The 18,589-nt window shown below is 40.7% G+C and overlaps 2 protein-coding genes across 2 annotated transcripts in view; both read right to left on the bottom strand.

The window, feature by feature from the left end:
• Positions 1-18,589, bottom strand: part of LOC146475584 (uncharacterized) — an 873,425-nt gene that overhangs the window by 220,334 nt on the left and 634,502 nt on the right. The gene's annotated exons all lie outside the window — the stretch shown is intronic.
• LOC146475588 (uncharacterized) lies at positions 11,733-13,402 on the bottom strand. The gene is made up of 2 exons (XM_085116036.1): positions 12,184-13,402; positions 11,733-11,963 (listed from the first exon to the last, which is right to left on the bottom strand). The coding sequence occupies exons 1-2, from the start codon at positions 12,282-12,284 to the stop codon at positions 11,846-11,848; spliced, it is 219 nt and encodes a 72-aa protein (XP_084972162.1). The 5' UTR covers positions 12,285-13,402; the 3' UTR covers positions 11,733-11,845.

The following is an 18,589-nucleotide window of genomic DNA, read 5'->3' on the forward strand; positions in this document are numbered from 1 at the left end:
CTAAAAATAAATGTCAGTTTCCCTTACCGTTTTCTATACTTCAGCACGAGAAACAATGATCCCTACCCTCAATGATCCCTACCCTCTTATTATACCTCCACCTTGTAAAAAGGCACCCCTTTCGGAAGGAGCCCAACCGTATAGTCCTTTCTAGGGAGTACCCCTCCAGGGTAGGGGATAGAACGGCCCTTTACACTAAGAAGTGAACTCGAGAGTATCAAGTGCCGGAAAGTCAGCTTGTGACGTCGAATGCGGTCACGCAAGAGACGGGTTTCCCTCTTTACGGTAACGAAACATACAAAGAAAGTCACGGGCTCTTAACTTATTTAACTTTCAACCAGGAAAAATAGCTGCAAATGTTTCCACGACGGACACCTTTAAGTCTAATGCGCTTTTCTTGTTGTCGTTTTAAAACTTGAACGTTGTGCCATTGACAATTGTTCTCATTTTTCAGAGTTAGTACCCGGGGCCATTTCTCATCAGGGACCTCTAAATTGTGGACTGAGTCCTGTCCCCGGCTGTATAGACCTAAGAAAAGGGTTTTAGTTGCTAACACTCTGTCAGGTGAGTCACAAATTAGTTGTGCTCGCCTTGTTAAGGTCTGTATAGTCGTTGCTTTTTGAAAAGTAGGGTTGTAGGATGACTGGTCCAGTAGTCTGTCAGTATGTGTTGGTTTCCTGTAAACCGTAATACTTAGTTTGTTCTCGTTGTTGTTACGGGTAACTAAGCAGTCTAGAAAAGGTATTTTACCATTTTCTTCGATCTCCTTAGTAAACTGTATGTCAGCGTTCTGTCTTTTAAGGTGTTCGTGAAAATCGTCGATTTCGTCTTTGTGTACTGCTGTAAAGGTGTCGTCTACGTACCGTAACCAGAGCGGTAGTGTCCGTCTGTAGGTTGCTAGGGCTTGTTCCTCGATGTTCTGCATGGCAATTTCTGCTACAACAACAGAAACTGGTGAGCCCATAGCTGTTCCGTGTAACTGTTTGTAGTGCTTTCCGTTGTACTGGAAGTACGTAGACGTTAAGCAGAGGTTCAGTAAGTCCATTAAGTCATCTGTAGGCAGTGGCAGTTTTGTCGTGGAGTTCTCGATGGCGGTAGCAGTACAGTCTAGAGCCAATTGAAGTGGAATACTGGTGAACAGTGATTTCACATCAAAAGACACAAGTTTGTAGTCGTCAGGTATTGGAATGTACTGTCTTGATAGCGCCAATAAAGGTCTCGGTAGACTGTAGTTTGTGTCGAGATTCGTTTGTCAACGGTTTCAGTATAGTCGTCAAGTATTTGGATAGTTCGTAAGTTGGGGACCCACAGAACGAGACTATGGGTCGCATGGGTATGTTAGGTTTGTGCAATTTTGGTAGTCCGTAGAGTTTAGGTGGCTGCGGTACGCGGCACCTCAGTCTGTTGTAACGTTGTATGTCAATAACGTCAGTTTTCTTAAGGTCAAGTAGTTTACTGTTAAGTTTACGTTGAAGTGATGGCGTCGAGTCTCGTTTCAGTTCTTCGTATGTCTGTTTGTCGTTAACTAGGGTGTCCATTTTGTCGTAGTAGTCTGTCTTGTCCATAACAACAGTCACTCGTCCTTTGTCAGCGGAGAGTATGACGATGTTTTCGTTAGTTTTCAGTCGTTTCAGTGCTTTGTTGGGAATCTCCCGATTGCTGCCAACACAATTGTTAAGTCCCGTTCGCTAAACAAAACAACCACACTTGAAAATATCGTTTTCAAATTTGTATTCCTTCACTGGATTTTTCACAAGGTTTTTCACTCCCTCGCAAGCAGTCACTAGCACGCGTACATTCAGATTACAGAGAAATCATTCACGTATTGTAATAAAGCTAATCTTATTGATTGAACTTGATCTTCTATTTCCGATCCCTGTCACTTCGCCCTAAATGATTGACGTTACATTTCACAATAATACTGAGACTCGCTTCCGGTCGGTGATTACAATCGAACAATCAAGTCGAAAACATGAACGAGAAAATATAAAATGGCAATAATTCCAACACCCTCCCCCCATTTGCCTCGAAAGAGCAAATGTACATTTTTTTTTAAATTGGCTACGCCTAGAACGACACTAATGTCAATGTCTAGAGTGTTCACAGTTCATCCTGTGCAAGGTCCCGTATGCGATGTCTCGCAGTGACTGCTGCATCCCTTCTGAGTCGAAACGTCGGTGCACTCGGGTCAAGGGGTGCTGTAGGTGTCCCAGTCACCTTGTCACAGGTTAGTTCCAGGGGGTAAAGGAGCTGCACTGCCCGTTCCATGTGAGACTTGCCAGCTCGTAGTTTTGCTCCCCTGACAACACCATCTCGGCCCGTTATTAAGTCTTCGACTATTCCCAACTTCCACTGACTGCGGTTCTTCTCCTCTGACTTGATAATTACCACGTCTCCCTTCCCAGGATAATTGGAGTTGCCTTTGCGCTTGAGGCGGTGTCTCTCTCTGAGCCCACGCAGGTACTCAGTCGTCCAGCGCGACCACAAGGCATCCTTGCATCTTCGCAAATACTTAGCCCGCTTCCTGAGGTCGTAGTCTTGAATGTTGTGCAGCTCCAGCTCTGGCAGTGCATTCGGTTGGAGGTACAAAAGAGAACTTGGGGTGAGAATGGGCATCTCAACGTCTTCTTCTACATAACTCAAAGGCCTGTTGTTGAGAGAGACTTCAACATCTAACAGTACCTCCTGAAGTTCGGCCCAAGACAGCAACCCGTTTCCAATTGACTTGTGAAGAGCAGCCTTAACCAGTCCGACCATTCTCTCGAACTGGCCACCCCACCAGGGTGCGCGACTCAGGTTAAATTGCCAGTGGATCCCCTGATGGGCTATAAGGTCGTGGAACTTCTCATCATGCATGACCTGCTTAATCCATTTGCTTGCTCCAACGAACGTTTCCCGTTGTCTGAATAAATTCTTTGTGGTCGGCAACGCCGTGCAATGAAACGCTTTAAACTTGCAAGGAATTCCGTGGTCTCAAGGTTAGGCAGTAAATCTAAGAACAGAGCACGTGTTAGGCTGCAGGCGTAAAGCAACACATACGCCTTTCCCTCGGTCTTCGCCTTCTTCCGGTACTTCAGCGGGCCTGCATAGTCCACACCGACAACTTGAAATGGTATTTGTCCCTCAGTTCGGTCCCTTGGAAGGTTCCCGGGTGGGGGGCAGGAGAATGCTCGTGCTCGGAATCGCCGAGAACCGTTTCAAGACTTGACAATCTTCTTGGTCAGTCTTCTTAGTCGCGACTACAAAACTAGTTTCGTCAATAGACCTCGTCAGTTGGTAGCCACAGTTTGTTTTAAAAATTCAGACGACTTCATATAATATAGCACGAGGAATAACCCTAGTATCTAAGTAACTAAGTAACAATAACGCTACATGGATAGGGGGGATTAAAAGAAAAAAAAATTAAATGCAAAATACAAAAACAATAAAAACAGCAACATATATATATACACCTCAAGGGAAAACTGGTGGGGGTCACTAAAGAGTACATCAGTGAACAAAGCACGAGAGTGGCTCAAAGTAATTTGACGCGTGAGGAAATGCGAGGGTTGAGGTCTTTGAAGGACAAAGAGAATGTTGTTATTTATCAGACAGACAAGTCTGGGAGATTCGCTGTAGACACTATGGACAACTATCGTGTCGCATGCCAACCACATGTAGAGAATGACCTCACTGTTACGGAGAACTTGCATGAGAGATTACAGACAGAAGCTAATGCACATTCGGTTCTGTGGGTGAGACTCCTGAGTGCAAGCGAAATTGTTGGAGGACAAGCGAGGATTAAGAGCAACATGTTAGTGAGCGATTGTACCCTTGCCCCCCTGTATACACTAAGAAAAGATCACAAGACAACAGCTGATCAAAACATTGGCCCGCCGGTCCGACTAGTTTGTGGAGCAGTATCAGCAGAAATTTGTCGCATCTGATGAGTATGATCTTGACGGAGGTGTGGAAGGGAGAGGAAAGTGTATGCTTGAACACCGAAGAGATGCTAGCCGACTTCAAGCGAGTAAATGATAGCCACATCACAGAGGATATCATGATTGGCTCAGCGGACGTAAAGGCTCTATATCCAAGTTTAGACATCCCTTTCACAGTTGAGGTGTGTGAGGTTTTCTACACAAGCGCTATACAAGTTGTTGGTTTAAACGCCGAGGAACTGGGGCTGTATCTGGTACTCAACAGAACGGAAACGGAGTTAAGAAATGTAAAGTTGCTGGAGTTCTGCCCACGGCGCAAAACTAATAGAGGCCGACCGCCAACTATCACAGGTTGTGCCCTAGATGAAAGTAAGACGAAGCGGTTTAGACCGTGGCTACCACCCTCTGAGGAGCCTGGTGAGGATACCATCAGAAAGATGTTTACTGAGGCCATGAAGATAGCTCTTTAGTTCATCATGAAGAACCACTTGTACACGTTTGACCACAAGATAAAGCTGCAGTTGAAGGGAGGTCCAATAGGTTTGGAACTTACAGGGGTTCTAGCTCAGTTGTTTATGGTCTGGTGGGACAGGCAGTTCAAGACGAAGATGGATGAGAATGGGTTGAGGTTGAGGATGTACAAGAGGTATGTTGATGACGTGAATGTCGTTATAAACGCTCCCAGGGCAGGCCTTAAATTTGTTGAGAGTGAGGGTAAGGTGATACAAGATGAAAGTGTCGCTGAGCAAGAGCAAGACATCAAAGCTGACAAAAGGTGCATGGCTCTGGTCCAGAAGATCGGCAACAGTATTCACCCATCCATTGAGTTGGAAGTGGATTATCCGTCACGGCATGAAGATGGCAAACTACCCATACTTGATTTGAAGGTATGGGTGGAGATGAAAAGAGGGCAGGACGAAAGAGAAGAGGAAGATGGGGTGAGTGTGGTTTTACATGAGTTCTATTCCAAGGACGTTGCCTCGAAATGGGCAATCAATGCGAGATCGGCCTTGCCATGGAACTCTAAGAGAACCATACTCACCCAAGAAGTTTTGAGGATCCTTCTAAATTGCAGTAGAGAGCTTCCCTGGGCGGCTATAATCAGCCACGTGAACAACATGATGCTACGCCTCCAGTACTCTGGTTATGATCAGAAGTTCAGAGCGGACGTAGTGCGATCAGCCCTGAAAGCCTACAACCGTCTGCTGGAGCTAGACGCAAGCGGCGAGCAACCATTGTACAGGCCAAGAGAATGGAGACAGTTAGAACGGGCTCAAGAGAGACGGAGGAAACGGGAATCTTGGTACAGGACGGGCGGATTCGGTGCAGTGATCTTCGTGCCAGCAACACCAGAATCTCAGTTGAAAGATCGGTACGTGAGAGAGATAAAAGATGCAGGCTTCAAAGTCAAGGTTGTAGAGCAACCAGGTATAACCCTCAAGCGAATGTTACAGAGGTCAGACCCGTTCAAGGAAAAGAACTGTCGCGACATCAACTGTCTTGTCTGCAGCACTGGAGGGAAAGGATCTTGCCGCAGTACCGGTGTTACTTATGAGCTGGTATGTCAGGTTTGCCACCATAAGTACATCGGGGAAACATCTAGAAGTGCTTACACTCGCGGTAAGGAACATTTACGTGCTCTGGAGCAGCGGGAAGAAGGGTCAGTGATGTGGAGACATTCCTGTGACAAACATGGGGGGGACGTCCCGGACTTCACCATGAATGTCACAGGAAGGTTTCGAAACGATGCGATGTTGAGACAGATCACTGAATCGGTCAGGATTCATCAAGTTAACGAAGGTCAATTGATCAACACGAAAGGCGAGTGGAGCTATTTCCGGATCCCAAGGGCTGTTGTTACGCAAACATGAAAAGAAGCTACAAACATTACTTCATATGACTATTGCACAATAGGAACTGAACTATATTTTATTTTATTTTATTTCACTTTGTTGTATATATATGTTGCTGTTTTTATGGTTTTTGTATTTTGCATTTAAATTTTTTTTAATCCCCCCTATCCATGTAGCGTTATTGTTACTTAGTTACTTAGATACTAGGGTTATTCCTCGTGCTATATTATATGAAGTCGTCTGAATTTAAAAACAAACTGTGGCTACCAACTGACGAGGTCTATTGACGAAACTAGTTTTGTAGTCGCGAATGTAAAAGTGTGTTGAAAGTAAAAGCAAATGAGGTTTTTCCCTATCACTATGATGGAGGACATATTTTAATGCATAAATTAATGTACAGATTTGTAGCTACGACGAAGAAAAAGATGCCCGACCCAAACCTAGACACGGTCGCCCTGCGGGCATCCCGTGTAAACAAAAACGACCCGTTTTTAGACACGGTATGCCCCCTCAGGGCATCCCGCGTAAAAAAAAGAAAAGAAAAGAAATCGACCCGTTTTTAGACACGGTATGCCCCCTCAGGGCATCCCGCGTAATAAGAAAACCAGCTATTGCATGCATGCACGGGATGCAAATATTATGACACTCTATCAACACTACGTTTCATGAATAAACGGCTCACCTTTTAGGCTGCCTAATTGCTTGCGTCTGTGTATTTTTAGTATGATATTTAATACTTTGTTCACTTAACCATGACAAAGTGACCATTGAGTTGCAGACAAAGTGCGGACCTGAAAGCGAACTGTAGGTCTGCAACTCACCTTTTCGCTTGCCGATTTCGGTTGTGAAAGGTGTAATTTTGGAACAGTTGGTCTTAGTGTGTTCACCTTTCCGTGACTAAATAAAATCGAACTGAAGACCTCCTGCAGGCCAACTGCATGCGTACTGCAGGTGTTTCAGACAAGTGATCCGCAGGCCTGCTGAAGGCAGCATTGCAGACTAAAAAAAGACCTGTCTGCAGATCTGCTCATTCCGTACGGGTGAAATATCAAGTGTGTTGGTAGAATCTTACATTTGTTTCGGCTATACATGTACATATACAATTTCAGGGGAGCAGGGACGACGCAATGCTAAGAGCACTCGCCTCCCACCAATCCCCAGGTTCGATTCCGGACTCTGTGTCATATGTGGGTTCAGTTTGTTGTTGGTTCTTGTATTTGCTTCGAGATGTTTTTCTCCGTGTAAACCGGTTTTCCCTTCTCCTCAAAAACCAACACTTCTAAATTCCAATTTGATCTGGAAAGTGTCCTCAATTAAATGTAGTGCTCTGCACTAAATACATTGAGATTTAAAATGAGTGATTTATTTATTAATTATTTACAAGAAAAAGTAAAAAATAAATAAATAAATAGATAAAAAATAAATAAACCAGTGTAATAGATAGGATGCAAATAAATTATAAAAGAAAAAACAGCGTAAGCAGATAGGATACACTCAATTACATGTACACAAATAAAAATCTGCAAAAAAAAAAAAAAAAAAAAAAAAAAAAAAAAACACTAGGTTACAGGAAACATGTACATGTTCAGTGCTTTACACCTGACGAACGTGCTACATGTAGACGTACTGGAAATGTCACTGTGAAACTCGAGACAGATCCAGCATACATGTATGTGGGAACCCAAATGAGTTCTGATTCCCTGGTCCCTGCTTCCCTTTAACCAATTAAGGGGTCAAGATGACTGATACACACTTCCGATTTCTAATTCTAGGATTTAGAAGAGGAAAGGAAAGTAATGAAAGATGAAGTGTTAGAATACTGCAATTCATCTGATGTGAACATTCCATTAATTAAGACATCAGCCAAGGTAGGTTACAATGTTACAAGGTGGAATGATTACCGAAGGTTGGTTCCAAGTAACTGTATAATCCTTTTCTAAAACAAAATACAATACTCCAGAACAACCACGTGGTCCGAAAATGACCCAGAACGTATTCTCAATCCTGGTACACTGTAGGTCATGTGACCCCAAACAAAAAACAACTTCATATACAGGACTCAAAGCATCCTTGACATCAGAAGTCTCAGAATATTTTGTAGCATTAGGCAACATAAACCCTTTAATAGTGATATCAGGTTAATGGAGCCAAGTCCAAAGAGGTCTTGGTGAAAGTTACCGTGAACGGAAAATCATGTTCTGTGACTGATAACGTGGCTAGCTATTGGTACATTTTGAGTTGGCTGCAGAACAGAAACCCTTGTTCTAGGTGAGCCTGCTGTCAGTGTGGCTGATCGTTAGAATTCTTTGTGAGGTTGCACCGTCTGGTTCTCCAAATCCTGTCTCTATTTCAGACCTCTGGTTATGTAATTTCCCGGTTCCCAGTTATGTAAAACATGGGCTCTAAAGTTAATACATAACCTCTTTGAGACATGTGATGTGTTCCCTAACATTTCCGAAAAAGTATTAATGTATTATTTTAACGTGCACAATGTCCAATTTATCACTCAAATTATATACACTGTATTCAGTATGTGGCCGATAGCAGAATTACCACAATGGATATTTATCTTCATAATCACCGTAAAATCGTAGTATTTACCTTAAAACACAGATATTGATACAGATATTGTTATTCCGATATCTTCATTTTTAAAGTGAACATCAACTGCCGTTAATGTGGTAAAAGCACCCAAGAATATAAACTAAATATTTTTAAAAAATAGGAGCAATCGTTGTTTCCTGGAAAGGATAGGTTAAAGGTCGAGTTGGGTAAAAACTCATCAAAGTAAGGTAAACAAATGCAAGGTGTTATCAACACCAAATAAAATCCCTTTAGCTATTTTAACCCCAAAAAATTGCGTTGTAAATATTTTTTTTTTCATCACTGACAATTTTTTTTTGTCATATAACAAACATTAAAACCTTAATCACAATGGGTCACTAAACACAAGAAGTGAACACCAGTTGGTAGAAAACGGATCTGAAAAATACTCATGAGAAACGGACCTCTTCTATGTTAAATCCATACAAGTTTTCAGGTTTTATACCAGTATCGTCAACATCTGTACCCAGTAGCCAGCACATACAGTGGAACTTATAACGATTTTTTTTAACAGCTTTATTGACCATTACACATGTTACATACAGCAAATTAAACAGCCAGGAAGAAATGAAATATATGTGCAAAGTGATTTAAAGTGAGAGAGTCAAAAGGGCAGGTGCGAACGGGACGCGGGGACCCATGCGAGGTACCTCCCATGGTACAAATAATAATTAAAACACGATCAACCAAACGACGCCAAATTGAAAAGACTCTAAAAAACTAGGGATGGCAGGGGCAGGATCGTACAATTGACCAGGTACAGGGATAGAATGTGTCAAAGTGATTGTGCAAAAGGTGAAAGATGTGCTCAGTAACAAAGTTGCGGAAGGAAGCAGAATATACCTAACCCCACTTTTATAGGTTGCTTTGATAGCAGATGAAATTTGTAATGTGACGATTTTTAAATGTGGTGAAAAACGATTTCAAAACATTACGATCTTGTTCCCAAAGGTACGATGTATTTAGTCCGTAAAACTCTTTTTTGAAGTAACATAGCTCGCCTTGGTGAAATTTGAGCGCCACGTTTGACACACTTCTGCAAATTGTATGTGCCTGCTTGTTTTTATTTACGGTGACCCGGCAAGGCCATCCTTTAGAATAAACCCTGCTCTGGCAATACATGTAGCCCTGATAGTTTATATTTGTGTTGACACTTGAAAACAGCCCTACTATAGCTGTGTTCTCTTCACGTCTGAAAGCGGCCTTCTTATAGGTATGTTCATACTTGAAAACAATGAGATGTAGCTGTGTCACGCTTGAAAGCAGCTTTGATATAGGTGTGTTCATACTAGAACCCATGTGTTCACGCTTGAAAGGGCCTTATACGAGTATGGAAGTGTTCACGCTTAAAGCAGCATTCATACAGGTGTGTTCAAAATTGGAAACAGGCCTGATTTAACTGTGTTATTCACTTGAAAGCAACCTTGGTGTTGCTGTGTTCACAGCATTGCCGCTGCTCTAACATTTGTTTTATGTTTTCTTCAGACTCGCCTCAATGTCGAGCAATCATTCCAGCTGATGATGCAACAGATCCAGCGAATTCAGCCATCATTGTTAGAAAGAACAGTACCCAGAAATCTTGGGAGCAAACCGGCCAAACCAGAGAAATGCCTTTTACTCTAGGATTTGCATTTAAATAGAATTCATTTTGTAGTTTACATTTAGGAAAGGCTATTCATATTTCATTGCCGACAAGACATAGTAACCGGTTACTTCTCCTACATGGCAGTTCTTCCTTAGTGGAGTTAAGTCGCCCATGCCTTGGCTCCAATTTTACATACAAGTCACTATTTACGTTTGAGAGTGTCACATTATTGCATCTGTTTATTTAAAGACAGGTACTTCTTTTATACGGGCATATTTTGACATTTTGGGCGAGTTAACATCTCTGCGGGCAACTTTAGGGAAGGAAAGCTAAGTAGGCGACATTCTAAGCAGCTTGTTTTCACATTACGATATCAGAACTTGCCTTTCCTACGGATCTTTATGGGAAGTTGCTATCTTCAAATTTAGTCTTTGTTTTTTTTTAATTATAGTGTCTCGTCTTTAGCCGGACTTTTCTTTTCTTTTCTTTTCTTTTTTTTTCCTGGTCAACAAATGGTACTTGAAAATCCGTAGCGGGAGACGTATTGCTGGTTGGGATTATTCTGAAAAAGACTCATTTACGCCTCAGAAACACGGGCCAAAATTACCTACGAGTCAACATTGTACTGCAAAGTAGATTCTTTCGATTTTCCTTGATATAACATGTGCCGACAGAAGACTTGCGGAAATAAATAAATAATTCCCTGACAGCATTGTCGTTGGTGTGTTTGAAACCCCAGCTAAATGTTCCAACATTTCTGTGCATTTTCGATGAAGGAATGTTTAGCACTCTGGTCCCCATTACGCTGGACCAACGTATGTTGGTTGAATGCTCTGTGATCAGGCAATTTAGCTCGATGATTTAATTTGCGAGTAGACCCTTGCTTTTTCTTGGGGATAGTAAAGCGAGCCAGGGTGAAGATTGCTTCCCACGAGGCGACGCTTATTATTTTTATTTATTTTTGTTTTGCGCGCGCTCCACTTAACCATCCCTGGGAAAAAAAAAAGAATACTTACAGTCAACAACGATTTTGTTGGAAGCAACAACTTTGGTGGCGTTCACATTGAGCTTAAACACACTACGATTAATGAAAATTCCTTATAGCAAGCTTTGGAGTCACAATAGAATCCCGTTGACTTCAACTCAGAAGGGAAACAAAAATAGTTCGAGTTAGCGGAATTGGTGTTGAATTTTAAGTTGTTGGAGGCTGTGCATTGTTGAAGTTATATGATTAGTTTGGATGATTGACGTTTTAAATTGCGGATAAGATAAGAACAGCATTAGGGAAGTGGTCAAAACTACTATACTCGAACAGGACCCACCAAACTTCAAAATAGATGGTGGTCTCTGCCTGCACTCTTCTTCCTCAACCTCAAAAGGTGGTCTCTTCATTGCGTAGCCACTCCTCTATTTAGCAGTAAAAAATAACGATGAGATTAGAACCTCACCTTTCTTGTTTATCTAGCAATGCTGACTCTTGCTAACTGAATATTTCTGTGTCAACGTAATTACTCAAATTTTAAAGCCAATAAAATTGTGCATCGCCAACAATTCTATTGTCTTTCGCGACACGTACTTACGGTGCCAAAATTTGCAAAATGAGGCATAAAGATGGTGAGTTGTTCCTACGGGAGTAACAGGTAACTGGCTTCGTTGTTTCGGGCTCGCGTCGTGAAGGAGTGTCATTTGCTGTATAATGAGAAAAGACCACAATAAATCGACTGAAATTTTGGAATTGGGGGTGTGGAAGGGGAAGGGAAACATAAGCACCCATAAGGCAATCACAAAGAGAATCCATATTTTAATTCTGGTAAACTTGGTTTGAGATCAGGCCTTATAACCTTAAAGTTCATTAAGTTATTTGTCATGTTACAAATGGTATGTCAGTTACCTGAATTTAAGTCTACATTAATTGGTCGCCCAGTGTTGTCTTCCATATGAAGTGATTTCAATGTGAGTCCATAGGTCTCTGCAAACCAGAGTGCTTTTTGTGCTTTGTCCCTACAACAGTGAAAAAAGTATAGCATTTAGAGCTTTGCTCTTCTAGAGGCTTAACTGATGTTTTGTTTGCTTATTTTAATCCTTTGAGTCTTGGAAATTATGCTGGTCCACTAGATTCATTTTGTTATTTTTTCACCAACGTAATTGTAGCTGATTGTAGTTGGTGACTAGAAAGGTCAGAACTTTTTCATCCTGAAATTGTATCTGATTGTTCTCATACCTTATTTCCCTGAGGTGGCGCTGTTGTTGTCGCAGCCCAACTTCCTCAGTAGTTTTGCCTTGATGTCCATCCTGTCTTTGGATACTTCTAAGTTCCATCATGGCGTTATAAAGCTCTGTTGCCTTTCCTATAAATTGCAGAGATGGTTACTAAGAGTCCAATATTATCTTAAACACTTTCCTTTGATTATTATCAACATCCCCAGTTGATTAATCCAAAAGGAGTTTAGCAACTGAGCTCATAAACAGGAACCATAAGGGGTTATGTTTTTGTCTGTGTATTTTACAGGTGATTGTTTAGATCTATCTATTTAAATGGATGTTGGGGTTTTTGGAATAACTATTTTACATCTGAAATTTGCCTATTAACTGAATCCCGGGAGCTGAATTCCTATTTTCTTCCGGCACTTGGTGATAACAGCTAAAATCGGTATCCGGTCGTTTCGCTACACATTTAAGTATGAAGATGTGATTATTTCTCGTTTTTAAAGTGAGTACGGTTGAATAATTATCCTAGCTGTTTCTACGTTTCACAGTGATTGCATGAGAAGTAAATTGAGTTTAAATACTAGAGGACGTGTCAATTTTAAAACGTAGCGAATCGACTGAACTGCAGTGTAGCGAGACGACCGGTAAGCCTAAAATCCTATGTAGACTAAAGAGAAATTGTAACTCAAAGAAAAAAAAATATACAGACGCCTATTGCATTTGGTTGACCCTATTAAGTAACAGGAATACACACAAAAATTAAATGAATTGTCTCGTAAGCGGTTTTCTAGTTACTGAAGTATCAAATCGCGTGTCAGCGAACGTTATCAAAAAGGTCATATAATGGTCAGTAAAATGCAATGCAAGAGTATCGTACCTTCTATCTCCTGGTTCAGTTTATGATTTTCACTAATCAATTGCTCCTCTCGTTCTTGCAGCTCTTTAATGACTTCTTCTGGCCCTTGGGAAATTTCTTCTGGATGAATAGCAACACTGCACCAAAAACGAGATCGCACGGCGCGACGCTCGTTGCCACCGGATATGTTACGGATCTTCTTCACGATGTAACCAACTCTACTATTTACGGCGATTCCAACGCGGGCCAACGAAGATGACGAAAGCTTGTACCCAATTTGAGGCAAATTGTATTGAAGAGCTTCAAAGACTTTGTCTGGGTTTCCACTGAGTTTACGCATCTGCCAGAATGCCTCTCCTTTTATTTGTAAATAAAACATGGGATCGTATGTTCCAATCGAATGTCAGACAACTCGCCCCCCAGACAACTAGCCCCAGACTACTCGCCCCCTGATATATAGAGAACTAGCCCCCAATAATGAATATGTAGACGATTAGCCCCCAATGAAAACTTATATTTTTTTGAGCTGAGAAAGTAATAATTTCGTGAAAGAAGAATGCTCTGCTGTAAGAACATACGGAGTTGACATGTGTAGGAATGCAGGATTGATCGGGGATTCTGTGAGTTCTGAAAAGAGCTCCCGATCAATGCGCTGCAATTCTTGTAAAGAAGCCATTTCGAGAACTCAGAAGCAGTAAATACTTTAAGCGAGTAATGTAGTCGAAAGTGACTCTATTGAAGCGGTAAACATTTAAAGTACCCCGCGTCAGTGTATTCTTATTTAAATAATGCTTTTGTTTGAACAAAGCCTTTGAAAGTTTTTTTTTTTTTTTTTTTTTGCATTCTAAAGGCGATCATATTTATTAAAGAGAGTTGTACTCACAAGCTAGTCAGCACGTGGTCAATATGACTACTGAAGGATCATAGCGATTGCAGTAATCAAGGAAATGTCATGAAATTTAGTAGCATGCAGCGCAGGTGACCGGTTATTACGTAATTAAAGTTCTATTTCAGTGACCTTTCATGCGAGGCACACGCCATTTCAATGCTTAATTACAATGACTTGCCCACTATTGTTTGTGGAGGCGGAACTATGAATTTATTAGAACTTTCGCGGTAAGTTTAAAACGATAGCTCGACTCCCGTGGGAGCACCGAAAAGGTTAAACTCGCAAGCAAGTTCAGAATTGTGGGGGTAGGTCTCGGAAAAACAGGAAAAAATAATACTTCTAACCGTCGGATTCCTGAGAAAACTCAGCTGTGGAATCTTCACATGTCAAACAAAAATAACCATATGAATAGTTTCGTGCTTACCCCTTATTTCTTCAAAAATTTCGTCCAAAAGTGTTAGTCCCATACAAACGGAGTGCCGAAATAGCTACTTTTGAAGCACGAAATAATAATACTTTTAAAGCAGCTACAAATATATCGAAGGTCACATTTGCTTTATTAACATCTCTTCTACAAAAGCAATATGAATAGTAACTGGTAAACGGAACAGAACGCTCATAAAAGAAGAATTTAGAAGCGCTACTTCGTATTTTCTGCCAAATTTCTTTATTGTTTTGTGTGCTTTGTGTGATGAGATTTCAAATTTAGCGCCAGCGAGCGTAACAAAAGTCCCGGATATGTCGCGGCATTGTGGGCGATGGTTGATAATGTTCACAGAATAGGTGGTGTGTTCTATAACCCCTACCCCAGACAAGGTGGATCCTCGAAAAAACTTGTTATGACCAGTTCTCTTGGTTAAGTAAACGGGATTAATATAGCTTGGTATCAAAACAGCCTTTGACAAGTCAGTGTGTGAGTGACCTAGTATGTGTATGAAATCCCATGAAGCCGAGTAGAATTAAGGATTAATTTTTACGCGTATTTTCAAAGTTTTTCGCAAATTAATCTTCAATTGTACGAGGACTCATTGCGATTACGTGTTGATAATATAGAGGGCAATAATTTCTTAAAAATATTGAAAACCGCTTGGAAATCACACGATTACAGATCGATAAAAATAGCAAACCGTGGGTCCAAAGAAGGAACTTGCGGATTAATTTCTTGCACTGAATTTAACCTGCTTCTTCCTCCCATAAAAAGCACACTTTAATGCTCGGTTATCGTTCGTGTTAGGAAGAAGTAGCGAGGTGAAAGCACGTGTTCGCCGTGAGTGATTTCAGTTTCTCAACCAAATAAATATCAATCCGTTCCAAGTTTTTAGCTTTTCGCACAAATAATCTCCTGTTGTTTATTGTAAGACACGAAAATTGACCCTCAGGATTTCCCTCTATAGCTGATTTTCCTCGCCATTGGTCGCTCATAATAATGGAGCTGGCCGAGATGTCGCTGTGGGGATGGGGTAAATGCTGTACATGAAACTGACTGTACCAGGTCGGGTAGAGTTAATTTGACCTCGGACCCAAGCCCCGTATCCATTTTCAAAATCACCAGCTCTCTAAAAAAGGAAGCGATCGTGCAATAGGAAACAGAAAAAAGTCCATTGCCAGCCAAGCTAAGTACCTGGGGATTTGTGACGACGAAGCATTCACTAAGGTTTGCAAATCATGGGGCATTAACTGTACATGAATAAACCACAAATCGCCTCTGACCGGACTACGGTAGCTTACGGTCTAAATCCAAGTCTGGTGCCTTGACTCCGTCTAACAGTGATTTCAAAGAATGACCCAAACTGTAAAATAATCCCCAAACACAAACGAATTCACCAGAAAAGTTAAAGGAAAGTTAAATGAAAAAGTTAAATTAAATTAAGCGTTAAATTAAGTTAAATTAGGCGTTATTTAAGCTTCAGAATCAACAGTTTGAACACTCCATTCATCCAACATTTACCCAACATCCGTTCAACTTTTTTGCTAAACAAATGTTGGGCAAATGTTGAAAACGGGCCTTAACTCGACAAATAGCCCATCCCGATATTTACTTACAGTATACAAAATATTTTGATATTTTTTTTGCGATTACGCTTGGAGGGCAAAATTTTCTTAAAACCATCAAGGAATTCGTAAAACAGGCATAAAACAGTCACCGTAAGCAAGCCGAAACAAACAAATCATTTTTTTTTTCGTAGCGTACAAAACAAAAAAAACTGACGAGAAGAGTTACCATTAAACAGATGTAATTAAGAGAGAATACAAGTTTAATTCAGGAGCAAACTAACAACGATAAAAATTAAGGTTAGACATCAATTAATTGTTCACCTGCGTTGTGAAGCTTCCTGCCCCTTGAAAATCACACGAACATAGATTGACAAAAATAGCAAACGGTATATCCAAAGAAGGGACCTGCAGAGTAATTTCTTCCACTGAATTTGACCTGCTCCTTCCTCCCATCTAAAGGACACTGTTATGCTCGGTTATCGTCCGTTGTAAGAAGAAATAACGAGGTGAAAGCACTTGGTCGCCATGTCGACTGATTTCAGTTTCTCAGCCAAACAAATATCAATCCGATCCAAGTTTTTAGCTTTGACACAAATAATCTTTTGCTGTTTTTGTAAGAGACACGAAAACTTAACCTTTACGAATTTCTTTTCTAGCTGCAGCACTTGATTTCCATGAATTTTTGGTACGAACAATCTGGCTTAAAGAGTCGAACTCCCATGAACCTCAAAGAACTCGTTGTTTTTGGGCACAAAATGAGGAAACTAGCGAAAATATAAAACTGGTGTGCTCAGTCAATGAGGAGCGAGTATTTTCGCCGTTCGGTCAATCAGGAGAAAGTAATTTTGCCCTCGGTGAAAAAAAAAATTAAGAAAAATGCCCTCTGTTACAACAAATCAGCATTCAGTAATTTTGCCCTCTGTATTACATTCTTACTGTTGATACATATATTATCATTCATTGCATAAAATGCACTTATTTTATGCAAACATTTATACATTGGTGAGACAGGAAGAAGACTAGGCGCCTGATTTTGCGAACATCTTTGAGGCGTTGAAAGAAATGACAAGGAGACGTCTAAACCGGTCTCTGCACACAGACTTTTCATGTGAATATTGCAGCTTCAGGTTCACGGGCTTTATTTAAGGCTTCTCTTATTTTACAAGTTATCTTCTTTAAGTTCGTACAGTTATATTACCAAATGTTACCTAAAATGGAGCCTTTTGTATACGCTCCAGCAAGCATGCACATGGTAAATGGGCAAACGTTTTCTTCTTTAATTTCTACAGTTATATTACCAACTGTTACCTAAAAAGTATTAATGGAGCCTTCTGTATACGCTCCAGCAAGCATGCATGGTAACTGGACAAACGTGGTCTTCTTTAAGTTCCTTAAGTTATATTACCAAATGTTATGTAAAAAGCATTAATGGAGCCTTTTGTATACGCTCCGGCAGCATGCTTGGTTACTGGGCAAACTTTTTCTTCTTTAAGTTCTACAGTTAAATTACCAAAAGTTATCTCAAAAGCATTAAGTATTAATCGAGCCTTTTGTACACGCTCCGGAAAGCATGCTTGGTAACTGGACAAACGTTATCTTTTTTAGTTTTCTACAATTATATTACCAAATGTTATCTAAAAACCCTTAATCGAGCCTTTTGTACACGCTCCAACAAACATGCTTGATAACGGAACAAACGCCAAAATAGGGTTTCTAGGAGGCATTTCAAAAGTAATCCAGCCAATAAACGGATAGATGATCAGAATGACTGAATTACAAAAAGCCAATTGTTCCGCCAAGTTTACAAATGACATGTTAGTTGGAATTTCATAAGAACCTGAGCTGTTTAATGAGTAATCGAGTTATTAACACGGTCTTCACGAACTGTTAAATGCTTATTGATTCCTACAGTAGAGCCTCTGCCTTAAAAACCTCACATAATACGGACACCTCTGTATGCCAGGCGGCATATTACGGACAGTTAACTTGGTCCCAGTTAGACCAACTGAACATGTAAACTCTCCCTTTATATGACGGGCAAATTTTTATAATACGGACAATCCGTTCAGCCTCTTTTGGTGGATTGAGACAGTTTACTGCATAATTAGTATATCCAATTCCAACGACTGGACACAAAATGAGTCCATTAACACTATCAGTTCAAGATGCAATTTTGCTTATGGTAAGTTCTCCATCCGTTTCTGCAGGAAACATACGTATTGGCGCATTTGTGCCCTTTTGTACGCTTTCTAAGAAAAACTCCTTAGCCATGATCCTCATTTAGCATCCGTTTCTGTAGGTAGTCACAGTGGCTCGCTACAAAAAAAAGCAACTTCATTGGATGTTTAACCACTAATCACTCACGGTAATATGCTTTGTACCGTCTTGTTTCAAGAAATAGGTCAAAACTTTCGTTATTTTATATTGTTGCTTTAAGGTAAACAAACACCTACAATGAGCAAATGGCCACCTAAGTTATCTATTAATGGGGAGATTAAGTAGCGACGACGACGACGTCAACGAGAACGTCAGAAAAACAATAGTCTTAATTAGAAAAAACGTTGAACGTGCCTTATACACTTTCGCACATTTCTCTGCCTTCCTCTGCAAAACAACACCGTGAAATGACCAAATTCAAAGTTTTATGGAGAACGTGAACGCATGTCTTGATGATTAATT

Source organism: Pavona decussata, unplaced genomic scaffold (assembly GCF_977016875.1).
Source record: "Pavona decussata unplaced genomic scaffold, jaPavDecu1.1 SCAFFOLD_84, whole genome shotgun sequence".
NCBI classification, from domain to species: domain Eukaryota; kingdom Metazoa; phylum Cnidaria; class Anthozoa; order Scleractinia; family Agariciidae; genus Pavona; species Pavona decussata.